This window comes from Corella eumyota, chromosome 6 (assembly GCF_963082875.1).
Source record: "Corella eumyota chromosome 6, kaCorEumy4.1, whole genome shotgun sequence".
Lineage (NCBI taxonomy): Eukaryota > Metazoa > Chordata > Ascidiacea > Phlebobranchia > Corellidae > Corella > Corella eumyota.
In genome coordinates, this window is record NC_137495.1 from 12,996,518 (window position 1) to 13,009,633 (window position 13,116).

At 29.8% G+C, this 13,116-nt stretch overlaps 1 protein-coding gene across 4 annotated transcripts; it reads left to right on the forward strand.

The window, feature by feature from the left end:
• The first annotated feature begins 406 nt into the window (after positions 1-406).
• Positions 407-6,384, forward strand: LOC145754541 (thioredoxin-like protein 4A). Of its 4 annotated transcripts, XM_082570609.1 has the most exons (8): positions 407-612; positions 3,362-3,489; positions 4,061-4,235; positions 4,407-4,565; positions 4,695-4,925; positions 5,292-5,483; positions 5,716-5,928; positions 6,197-6,384. In XM_082570609.1, the coding sequence occupies exons 1-3, from the start codon at positions 484-486 to the stop codon at positions 4,212-4,214; spliced, it is 411 nt and encodes a 136-aa protein (XP_082426735.1). In that variant the 5' UTR covers positions 407-483; the 3' UTR covers positions 4,215-4,235; positions 4,407-4,565; positions 4,695-4,925; positions 5,292-5,483; positions 5,716-5,928; positions 6,197-6,384. The 4 variants fall into 4 exon arrangements, with proteins under 4 accessions (XP_082426735.1, XP_082426736.1, XP_082426734.1 ...); XM_082570610.1 differs by lacking the exons at positions 407-612; positions 4,061-4,235; positions 4,407-4,565; ... (2 more) ...; positions 5,716-5,928; positions 6,197-6,384 and adding exons at positions 1,044-1,162; positions 1,583-1,741; positions 1,852-2,320; positions 2,553-2,765; positions 3,034-3,095 and having other exon boundaries at positions 3,362-3,468; XM_082570608.1 differs by lacking the exons at positions 407-612; positions 3,362-3,489; positions 4,061-4,235 and having other exon boundaries at positions 4,413-4,565; positions 4,637-4,925.
• The last annotated feature ends 6,732 nt before the right edge of the window (positions 6,385-13,116 follow it).

Sequence of the window (13,116 nt, forward strand, 5' to 3'; positions counted from 1 at the left end):
TCATGTTTAAATATCCAGCAATGTTAAATAATATTTTAAGTACTTTACTGGAACAAGTACAATCCTAATAATTCTTCCTTTCCCACAAAAAGACCTAAACCCATACTTGGACAAATAACTTAAATTTAAGAAAAGTTGCCCATAAACAACTTGTCTTCCAGTAAGTGTATAGGATCATCTTTAAAACAAAAAAATTACTGTTTTTTTAACAATTCTATAAATTACCTTTACAAGCCTACACCTACACACTTATTTTTAATAATATTTATCTTTTAAAATGTTTTGAGGATAAACGTTTACGCAACAACAGATGTTTTAACAAATTCGATAAACACAAAACAGCGTAAACTTTTGCTCGTACAAATTTTTCGATTTTTAGTTTTACGAAAAATTTTACGAAATTGCACGAAATAATAAAAACAGTTTAAAAAGTTGTATTTAAATGATATATTTGGTAGTGGTTGGTGTAGTTGAAAGGTAACCATGTCGTACATGCTTCCCCATCTTACAAACGGCTGGCAAGTCGATCAATCGATCTTAAACGAACAAGAAAAAGTTGTCGTGATTCGGTTCGGTCACGATTGGGACCCGGCCTGCATGAAAATGGACGAGGTATTTAATGATTTTAAATATAAATAAGTTCAATAATGTTTAAGTTGGTACCGGCGTCGAATTTTAATATTTTCACGTATCAAGAAACCATATTTTAGACAAAATTTTAGGTAAACTGGAATAAGTTTAATATTTTTTGCTAAAAAAGTGGATTTGTGTTATTTTCTTAGACTTTTTAGAAATATATTTTTATGTTTAAAGAAAGTTCAATTAAGACTTAAATATTAAAGAAAATAAGGTTTTCAAATGATAATATTCTGTGTAAAGGTGCCATAATTTTAAAACAAATTTAAAAAAAGAAAATGTTTTATTGATAAAATTAAGTTTTTTTTGATCATTCTGCGAAATATTTAATTTGGCTGTTTATACAACACAAATTCTGTATGTGACATTTTAATAAATCAACAATTATTAATGTTTGGACCTTGTATAGTATGGCTGACAAAGTGAAGAACTTTGCTGTTGTTTACTTGGTTGACATTACTGAGGTGCCAGACTTCAACAAAATGTACGAATTATACGACCCCTGCACAACTATGTTCTTTTACAGGTTGTTATTTACAGAATTTAATTTTGATGGTTTTGTTTTAGTATTGGGTATGTTGTTAAGTATTGGGTATATTGTTAAGCATTAGGATGACTAACTTCTGGTTTGGGGTTCAATTCTCATTGGTTCTGTGAACCGACAACATGGGTAGTGGTCAAAACACTTGGCTTCCCTACATGAGGTCCTAGGTTCAATTCATACTGCTCTCACGCTGTAGTGCTCTTGAGTAAGGAGCTATAAATGATATAAACTTTTGCTGAACCAACGAAATTTAATCAAAGCACATAAACTTTAATAATTTAACTTTATGCAAAGTATTTATATTCGGTATTTTCTATCAAAATTTGTAATTATACTTTTTTTTGTATAAATATTAGAAAATTTTTAAATTTTTTTTTAAATCTTATTTTGTTTATTTTTTAGATGCCAACATAAAAGTTTAATGGATTAAGTGTGATGTCATAGATCATAGTAGTCTCATCTCTGCCGTACAAGGATGTCACATGGTTTTGCATAAGGCTAGTGTTGTCACTTACAAGGATTTAGTTCCTTGTCAAAAATTTTGGAAATTAAATGTTGGAGGTAAGTATTGTGATAAGTGATGGGATTGTTATAACAGAATCTGACAACATTTTTTTTAGAGCTTATATGGTACAGATTTATGTTGTTAAACATACTATGATGTCATATAGGTCAGGAACAATGAATGTGTTAAAGGCTTGTTGTGCAAACAATCTCGGTTATTGTCTCTACACGAGTTCAATTGAGGCTTTTGGACAGAACTATGTAACCACTAGTGGGCGGTAGAGAAGACACTATTTACTGTTACTCTTCTGTGACGTCATACGGAAGGACAAAGAAGGACGCGGAGGACCTCGTACTGGAGTGGAACGGAAAAAAGATGAAAAATGGAAAGTCATTATAATTGTCTGCCTTAGTTCTTTTCAATAATGATGTCATAATACTTTGTAGAAACTGGTCACATGTGCACTTAGAGGTTCTTGTATTTATGGCGAAGATGACAACTTTACCAAATCGATTCTTTTGCGCCATCTTGCGACTAAAGTAATCAAGTCTCTTGTTCCACCAGAGGCGCTACAAACTCGAATGTACGTTGGAAACGTGACTTGGTGTCACGTGATCGCGGCCACGAAAATGCAGGTAAACAAAACTTAGTTGTTCACTGCTTTAATATTGGGTTAGTGTGCAAAAGGTGTCTGGTTCGAGCACCACCACAGCCGTATATAGCTCCGGTTGTAACTAATATGTCTCTGTATGTTCTTACTGAAAGATTAGGTTTTAAGTTTAGTGAAAAATATTGGTTTATATTTTGGTTATGTTAAAAAATTCTAAGAAATTAACTTGTACTCTGACTATAACTTATATTGTACAGGAGTCCCCTTCTTTGGTTCGGGGAAACACCTACTTTCTGTGTGACGAAACCCCAGAGTTATCTTACCTGAGATCGAACTTGAAATTCTACGAGCATTTGGGTTTCACCATCCACAAGAGAGAGCCAGTGTTGCCGTTTTGGTTGTTTATCCTCATTTCAACGTTGGTTGTTTGGTGTTGTCGGGTGTTGGGTTGGTTTGGGATCAAAAAAGATGTAATTATTTAGTTTATTGAGTAGTTTTTAGCTGGGTTACTGTCATAAAGGTTTTACTGAAAACATATTCGCAAAAACGCCATTTTATCATAAACTTTACCCGAATTTTGGTTAAATGTCATGGTGTAAAACTTATCCCTTTGAAATAAACCTTATACCTATTTGGATAATACTTTGGTGACGAGGGTCAGTATGTTAAGTTATTGCAAGTGTTAAACATTTATTTCATGTATAATACTTTTAATAACAACTATTTTGTGATTTTTAGCCCAATATTACACCAAACATGGTCAAGTTGTCCTGCACAAGATTCACCGTCTCCAATCAAAGGTTTGTGGAACATTTTGGCTACAAACCAAAGTATAGTTGGCCTGAATCGTTGAAAATAATGAAGGAATATGTGAACAAGATTGTAAATGAAGTAGAAAATAATAACTTGAAAAAAATAGATTAAAAAAAACAAAATGTTTTATTGATAAAATTAAGTTTTTTTTTTATCATTCTGCAAAATATTTAATTTTGACGTTTATACAACACAAATATTTTGCTTTAGAATTCTGTATGTGACATTTTAATAAATAAACAATTATGTTTAGACCTTGTATAGTATAGCTGACAAAGTGAAGAACTTTGCTGTTGTTTACTTGGTTGACATTACTGAGATGCCAGACTTCAAGAAAATGTACCAATTATACGACCCCTGCACAACTATGTTCTTCTACAGGTTGTTGTTTACATTATGAATGTAATTTTGTCGGCACAATAATTAAGCATTAGAAAGACTAACCCGCAGTTTGCGGTTTGATTCTTATTGGTTCAGTGAGCTAGCAATAAGGTATGGTGGTCAGAACACTTGGCTACACTACATAAGGTTCTGGGTTCAATCCCAACTGCTCATATGTTGTTGCCCCCTTGAGTAAAGCGCTATAAACGGTATAAACTCCTGCTGAGCCAGCACTTAATTAGCAGCATAATTATCAGGCAATTACAATCTATAATATCTCAAACTGCCACAGGCAACTCGAGACTAGGTCGGTGTAACTGATGTTACTCTATGTTTAAGTCTTGCTTTAGACTTTCCCACATCCAGGATAAAGATATACAAAAAAAAATATCCCGAACTACCAAAGGCAACTAAAGACTGGGTTGGGGTAACTGATGTTGCTCATAGTTTAGGTCATGAAGTCAATCTTCCCATATCAAGAACGAATAAATACATGAAAGTTTAACAAATCAAATATTAAAATTAGGTTTAAAATATTTACAAATTATTAACTGAATAAAATTGTTTTCAGGAACAAGCACATAATGATCGATCTTGGGACGGGAAACAACAACAAGATTAACTGGCCGATGGAGGATAAACAAGAAATGATCAACATTCTAGAGACAATATTTAGGAGGGCAAGAAAGGGGACGGGGTTGGTGGTTTTCCCAAAGGATTACTAAACAAAATATCAATATTAACGAGTAGGAATATTCTAGAATTTATTGGTTTGTTGTCGGTTTAAAAAAATGAAGTTTATTTAAAACACAAAATTTTAATAATTTAATTTTATGCGTGGTATTAAGTATTTATATTCGATATTTTTTATAAAATTTTAATTTTTTTTTTAATTTCTATTTGATTTATTTTTTTAGATGCTAACATGTAAGTTTAATGGATTAAGTGTGACGTCATAGATTGTAGTAGTCTCATGTCAGTCTTACAAGGTTGTCATGTGGTTTTGCATATGGCCAGTGTCATCGATTACAAGGCATTAGTTCCTTGCCAAAAATTATGGAAAAAAAATGTTGGAGGTAGGCATTGTGATGTCATAAATTACGTCGTTGTTATATTAGAATTCGACAACATAGTTTATTTATTCTAGAGCTTAAATGGTGCAGATTACTACAGCCTATTCTTTAATATATTATGACGTCATATAGGAACAATGAACGTGCTGGAGGCTTGTTGTGCAAACAATGTCGGTTATTGTCTCTACACGAGCTTAATCGAGGCTTTCGGACCAAATTGAACCATGGAACCACTAGTGGGTGCTAGTGAAGACACTATTTACTGTTACTCTTCTGTGACGTCATACAGAAGTACAAAGAAACCACGAAGGAGCTTGTGCTGGAGTGGAACGAAAAAAAAGATGAAAAATGGAAACATTTTAGGTAAAGTCACATTATTTTTATTTTTTTTTATGTTTTTATTCTCGATGCGGGAAAGTCGAACAAGTGTCTTAAACATAGAGTAACAATAGTTAGTTCAACCCAGTCTCAAGTTGCCTGTGGTAGTTTGAGATATTATAAATAATAATTGTTCGATAATTATGCTGTTGATTAAGTGCTGGCTCAACAGAAATTTATATTGTTTATAACACCTTACTCAGGGGCGCTACAGCCTGAGAGTAAGGGGGATTGAATCCACGACCTTATGGTGGTGTAGCAAGTGTTCTTACTACTACACCACGCTGTTGGTCTACTCAGCATATAATTGTCTGCTTTTGTTCTTTTTATTATTGACAGCATAATATTTAGTAGAAACTGGTCACATGTGCACTTAGAGGTTCTCATATTTATGGCGAAGATGACAACTTTACCAAATCAATTCTTTTGCGCCATCTTGTGACTAAAGTAATCAAGTCTCTTATTCCACTCGAGGCGCTACAAACTCGAATGTACGTTGAAAACGTGACTTGGTGTCAAATGATCATAGCCACAAAAATGCAGGTAAACAAAATTTAGTTGTTCACTGCTTTAATATTGGGTTAGTGTACAAAAGATCTCTGGTTCGAGCACCACCACAGCCGTATATAGCTCCGGTTGTAACTAATATGTCTCTGCATGTTCTTACTGAAAGATTAGGTTTTAAGTTTAGTGAAAAATATTGGTTTATATTTTGGTTATATTAAAAAATTCTAAGAAATTAACTTGTGCTCTGACTATAACTTATATTGTACAGGAGTCCCCTTCTTTGGTTGGAGGAAACACCTACTTTCTGTGTGATGAAACCCCAGAATTTTTTTACCTGAGATTAAACTTGAAATTCTACGAGCATTTGAGTTTCACCATCCACAAGGGGGAGCCAGTGTTGCGGTTTTGGTTGTTTATCCTCATTTCGACGTTTGTTGTTTGGTGTTGTCAGGTGCTGGGTTGGTTTGGGATCAAAAAAGAGGTAATTATTTAGTTTATTGAGTAGTTTTTAGCTGGATTACTGTCATAAAGGTTTTACTTAAAAACATATGCGCAAAAACACCATTTTACCAAAAACATTGATCTCAATTTCGGTAAAATTTTGTGGTCTAAAACTGATTTTTGTTTAAAAACTCATGCCAATTTGAATAATACTTTGGTTACGAGGGTCATTATGTTAAGTTATTGCAAGTGTTAAACATTTATTTTATGTATAATACTTTTAATGACAACTACTTTGTGATTTTAAGCCCAATATTACACCAAACATGGTCAAGTTGTCCTGCACAAGATTCACCGTCTTCAATCGAAAGTTTGTTGAACATTTTGGCTACAAACCAAAGTGTAGTTGGCCTGAATCGTTGAATATAATGAAGGAATATGTGAACAAGATTGTAAATGAAGTAGAAAATATTAACTTGAAAAAAATAGATTAATTTATATATATGTGATTCAATTTTGTTGGTATGTTTGTATTAGAATTTTTGTTGTGAATTAAAATAAAGACAACGTGCAATAAACTTGAAGTTTTTAGTCGAGGATAAATTATAAAATATGTTTTGCCAATTATGACGTCGGTCGTAAATACGTCATCCACTCTCTGTATATAAACAACTGACGCACGTGCCGCGTTATTTAAAGTTGGAGGTTTGGTATGGAAGCTTGTTATTGCGTGAGTTCGTGGCTAGTGGCTTTAAATTAGTAAATTGAAAATCAATCTCTGTTTAAGAAGCAGTTATCCTAAATAGCAGATTGGAAACCACAGGTTTGTTATTTTTAGGCTGATTTTAAAGAATTACCAAATTAAAATATTTTAGGACGTTTAATATGCTTTTTAACATAATTGTTTTTCCAATAAATAATTGAATTTGTGATATTTGAATAAATTTTTATATCTAACATAAAGTTTAGTGTGTAAAACTATTTTAATAAATGTTAATCTAGTGTGAATAAATTCTGAATTTGGTTTCAAAAATCTTAGTTTGCTGTGGGTTGGGAGAAAAGAAGTTTTGGACTGGAAGAAAATTATTTTCATAAAGTTTCTAGAGAGACATATGCTGTATAGTTGTCGAAACTGAACACTTTGCATGGTGGTGTCAAGGATATTCTTTGCTGAAATTTCAAGTAAAATAAGTTTCATTAATTTTTTTAAATATGTTGTTAAATATTTCTTGTTTAAAATATAAATTTATATTTTCTAAAATTTGTAAAACACCAGGTTTAAAGTCGTTTTATTATAAAAAAGTTTTTAATATGTTTTATTTATTTTCCTATTTTTGGAAAATTTTGTTCTAACTTAAAATTATTTTTTTTCAGGTTTTAAAGTAAAATCAAAAACTTCAACGTTCGAAAACAGTAACAATATATTTTCAGGTTTTTACTTTATGTTTAGCATATTGCTAAATATATTTTTTCTGAAACTTTTTAAGACAATTTTGTTTTTAGAAGAAACTTCTGGCAACCTGTGAGTTGTAGAAACCAAACACCTGACACTTTTTTAGGCAGCTTTTCTATGTATTTATTTACTTACTAAAAATGTATTAAAAACTATTAGAAAAGTCAATTTAACATATGTAAATTTAAACCATTAGCCATTTCTTTTAATTAAAACTATTAGAATTCTGTTGTTAAATATTTAAAAATAAAATTTTGATTTTTTTAAAATTGGTCTTAAAAATATGGTTTAAATATGACCACTTATTTAGAAAAAAAAATTAACTCTAATATTGATTAAACATTTTATTATTTAGGTTTTGGCACCAATCACCTTTCTGGGTAAACAACCACTTTCTGTGACTACGTGACTTTGGAAAACGACCACATCATCTGATTGCAGCATAGAAAACACAAGGTCATTATTTTTATATTTTATAATTAATTTGTGAGCCCTGTTGTAAGGGCTGTGGCCCTTGTCTAAAGTTTGTTTTAGATAAAGTTTAATGACTTCGTTTTAGTAAAACTTGGTTTTATTTCAGTAATATTATTTACAGGTATTTTTGTCTATTAAGGTATTTTGTTTTTGATAAAAAACATCATTTCTTTTTGTGTAGCACAAGAAAGTTTAATTGTTTTTTTGTATAGCATTCCCTACATTTAAAACCCTTACATTTTAAGTCTTACATTTAAACCATTTCATCCAAACCTCCACACATTCTAACCCATGACAAGTTTAAATTTGTTAAAATAAACCATTAGCTCTTTAAAAACTTTTAAAATTCTGTTGCTAATTATTTAAAAAAAAAGTAGTCTAATTATGTTTTAATAAAATACACGAAATGATATTAAATGATTATTTTTATAAAGCTTGAAAAGAGTAGGTAATAGATTTTAGGGACACTTGTGGGTTAAAAAATAGGGTACCTGTGCACCCAATTTTGAGATTGTGCGCTTTTTTGGTCACCTGTGCGGTATGGTTTTCCTTAGAGGTAACACTGCCATAAACCATGTATAAGTAATATAACCCATTTTTAGCTAACTTATGCTAGAATAACCTCTGGAATAAAGCCACTGCTTGTACACAACGTTGCAAATTATTGTCTATTTGTGTGCTACGTTGTGTACAAGCAGTGGCTTTGGTGCAAAGGTTATTCTACCATAATTTAGCTAAAAAAACAATGGGTTATATTATTTATACATGGTTCATACTTCATTTTGTCTTGGTTATCACTATAATAAATGCTTAACATATAATCCCATGAAACTCTATTAAACTGAAAAATCCGCCATACTCAATTTAATTTAGCATTTAAACATAAAGGATTCGAAGGAAAACATTATTTCGAAATAGATGATAGAACCAAACTGTTTAATCTTTAGTCATGGTTTTCTTGTGCCGGTTTAAAGTTTTTTTTAAGTATATATATATATAAAATAACTATATTTTGTTTTGTAAATAAATGTGTTTTTTAAACATTTACCATAGAATTGAATTACCATACAAATGGACTATTGCTGGGCTATCCACTATAGCCTTAACTTTTCATTATAAAAATGACAATATAAAAGCACCCCTGTGGATAAAATGTAACATCTCCGCTTTTAAAACAGATTTAGTTAACTAGGAAGATAGCTCATTAAATTTTGATACATTAGCGAGATCGTTAAATTTAACTTAACGACTTTCATAATGCCGCCCCAGGCCAAGTCTTGGTTGATTTATAGACTTAACAAAACATTATTTTATGCAACATATTAGCAACTGTAGCTTCGTTAATGTAGATGCTGTGGTACATATACATAACCCACAAGTGAACATAATTCGTGATTTTCATTAAAATGAGATCACTCAAAACATCACTCACCATGAAAACATCACTCACCTTGAAAACATCACTCACCATAAGCAATATGGTGGAGCATTCATGCCTGGGGCTTCAATATACGATTCTACATTTCCTCAAACAGGTATATTCAAATTATTTTCACAATACAAAATTATTTTACGAAAATTGCATTTTTGATCTGATAGGAGAGTTAAAAACCTTATTCATGCTAGTAAATTATTAAACTTACATTAAGGGGCTATAAACGATATGAACTTCTGCTAAGGGGCTGTAAACAGTATGAACTTCTGCTGAGCCAGCACTTAATTAGTAGCTTAATTATTGGGCAATCATAATCTATAATGTTCCAAACTAACGCATTCGATCTTCCCACATCAAGAACACAGATATATACAAAAAAATGTTTAATTGATTTTTACTTTCAACACAACATTAGGAGTTTTTTCCCAACTTATTTTTAAATTATAATTTTTTTTATTATGAATCATAGTCTAAAAATAAACTTTATATTAACCCAATTTTATTTACATTGAAGGTTCCACTTCAAATGAAAATAAACAGCAAAGGTTCTCTGCTTTAAATCAGGTTCGAATTTGAAAGTTATTAATAAAATGTTGGGGTCACGTATGTTGTCCGGTTCTAGACCAAACATAATTACACTACGGCTCTCCTAAATTCTCTCATCTGATTTACGATGCTGGAGAATTTTTACATATGGAGAACAATTTGTCAGAATTTTTTGCAATGGTTAACGGAATGTTGTTTTCTCTTCGTTGTCTACTAATTAGCAACAAGCATACTGAATAATTTGAGACTTAATTGAACTTACAACTGTTTAATTAACCTATATTACCCTAAAATGTAGTAATTTATATTATTTATAGCATTTTATGTTAAATAGTTACACTTTTACAAGTAGAAAGAACACATGTAAATTTAACACAAAATATAATTACACTTCTGCCCTCCTAAATTCTTTCCTACGGATTACGTTTCAAGAGAATTCTCTCCTATGGTAAACGGAACATTGTTTTGTCTAGAGCCGGACAAAATATGTGATCCAAATGTTGTTATATTTATACTAAAGGACCCAGTTTAAAAACTGATATTGATTGGGTCATAAGACCTTGTTTAACTTTATATTTTGGCATCTTTAATATGACATAGCACTGTATTTTAACTTGATATTATTTACATTAAAGGTTCCACTTTAAATGAAAATGTACAGCTGAGATCATCTGCTTCAAATCAGGTTTTAACTTTAAAATTGTTCTTAAGATTTTGGGATATTTACTCTAAAGAATAAAAATTAAAAACTGATATTAATTGGGTCATAAGACCTTGTTTAACAGTAAATGTGACTGATAATCATTAGAAATCTTTGTAGTTACCAAAGTTTTACTGTTTATAAAGGAACAACCTGAAGATTTACAAACTTTAGATTCACATGAGGTTGATCTAGAATCAAGAAGAAGACAAAATAAAGGTAAATTTAAATCTTGTTTATAATATGGAAGTGTTTTTGGTTTATGTTTATCTTTGATATAAGTAGACTGACTTCACAGTTTAATCTTGCATCGAATGTAAATGTCTTTATTAAGTTAAGTAATTTTAATCTGCTTATGTATTTAGTAATAGCAAAAGTGACTAAGTTTGTCACCAACAAAATATCACTTGAAGATAGATGCAGATGGAATTAAACCTTAAACCTTGTGCGGTAATACCTAATAAAATAACTACTGGTATTACTACATAAAGTCCTGCGTTTGATTTTTACTGTTTCCATGTCTAAGTGTTATTGAATAAGATGCTACAAGCAATTCTTTCCTATATCCAATATTAAGTTTTTTTGCTTATATTTTACAAAAACAATCTTATCCAAATAGAATCAAAAAAACAAAAATATATTGAAATAAAACTTAACATAACACTTAAGATCTCATTACAACTAAGCCACTTATATAAAAGTGACGAAACTTAAAATAAAGATAACAAACAAGTAAAGGTGGAAACATGTTATTGCTGTAATAGATAACAAGGTCTATATTTGTTACAATACTTATTTCTGCTAAACTAAAAAATTAATTAGCTGTTTATTATAATGCAATATTATCTGGTCACTAAATTTAGTGGGAGTAATATACAATAATAAAAGGGGTTAAGTAAAAAGGATTGAAAATTTTTCTTACCTTGACTTAAAACAATTTATATTTAACCTTAAATATAATAAATCTAGTAATTGTTTTTACGTAATACCAGCATTTTCACAGGTTTTACTTCAAATGAAAATTTACAACCCTTTGCTTCAAATCAGGTTTTAACTTGTTATCAATACAATGTTTAAATATTTACAATAACAAATAAAGTAATAATATTAAATTGTATTTTTTTAATTGAAGGGACAACTTTTTTAAAATTTAAATGGTTATCATTAAACCTTTAGGCATTTATTATTGAAACTAAGTTGTAAAATTAAATTTTTTTTATAATAAGTTTTGTTTAAAGGAACAACCTGGAGAATCAGAAACTTTAGTTAAACTTCCACTTGAGGTTGATGCAGAACCAGAAAGTCAAAATGAGGGTAAATTTAACAAAATATAATCATGTTATTATATAAAAGTGTTTTAATATTTACTTATTTGCATAATAAGGAGGCTGATTTTAAAAAAAAAATATTTTAACATATTTACTGACAAAAGTAACTATATAATTAGGCTGTAAATATAAAACTTTCCATATAAGAATAAATTTAGAATTACTTGTACTTTACAGTATTTAAAAAAACTCTCAGACTTTTCAGTTCTATATTTTATATTTTTGTACTGTAATCCTAGCAGTAAAAATTACTGTATTTTAACACAATATTATTTACAGATATTTTTTCTAATTTTTTTACCTTTAAACAAGTTAGAAGTATAGCCTGACTTAAAATAAGTCGGGCGATCATATGACTTTTTTTATTATAAATGCATAGTCAACTGTTATGGTTCTTACTGAATATTGCTTTTTTAATTTATTGTGTTTTACTTAATCTCAGATATTTGTTAGTTATGCAAAGTTTAATGCTGCTTTATAAATGTTAAAATACTTTTAAAAGTTACTTTTTTGTTAATTTTTATGCTATCTGGATTTAACTGCCAGTTGAATAGAACATCATGAATTTAGTTTTTTCTTTGCTAACTTCCTTTATACTTTAAATTTTTTTTTTAAATGAACAAAATAATTTTAAAAATTGAAATCATACTCTATATTAACATAAGTGTTTACATTAAAGGTTCTACTTCCAGGGAAAGTGTACCACTGAGACCCTCTGCTTTAAATCAGGTTTTAACATTAGAAATATCAATAAAGTTTTATTATAAGTACAATAAATAAAAAAGTTTTAATACTGTTTTTAAAAATTATTGAATTAAATTTTAATTTTACAAAAAAATTTGTTTAAAGGAACAACCTAAAGAATCACAAACTCCAGTAAAACTTTCACATCAGGTTGATCCAGAACCAAGAAAAACACGAAATGAAGGTAAATTTAACAAAATTAAATTATGTTTATTGTATGGGACCCTTGATATTTATATATATTAATATGTAATACAAGAAGTATATAGCAAACCTGTATCTATCTCATTTTCATTTACAATAAAGGTTCTACTTTAACTGAGAGTGTACAACCGAGATCTTCTGCTTTAAATCAGGTTTAATTATAAAGTTTTCAATAAATTTAAGCTTGTTCAAATTGAAAAACACAGTTTTAATATTTGTTTAAAGAAATTTGTCTAATAAAATCAATCTAAACTTAAATATTTGTTTTAAAGGAACATGCTGATAATTCACCAACTGCAGCAAAAACTTACAAAAAGGAGTTTCCAGTACCAAGAAGAAGGCAG

Excerpts from the sequence above, each read along its gene's own strand:
- LOC145754541 (XM_082570608.1), top strand. The coding sequence starts at position 5,430 with ATGTACGTTGAAAACGTGACTTGGTGTCAAATGATCATAGCCACAAAA. Across the intron at positions 5,484-5,715 it reads TCATAGCCACAAAAATGCAG|GAGTCCCCTTCTTTGGTTGG; the intron begins GTAAACAAAATT and ends TATATTGTACAG. Across the intron at positions 5,929-6,196 it reads GGTTTGGGATCAAAAAAGAG|CCCAATATTACACCAAACAT; the intron begins GTAATTATTTAG and ends TGTGATTTTAAG.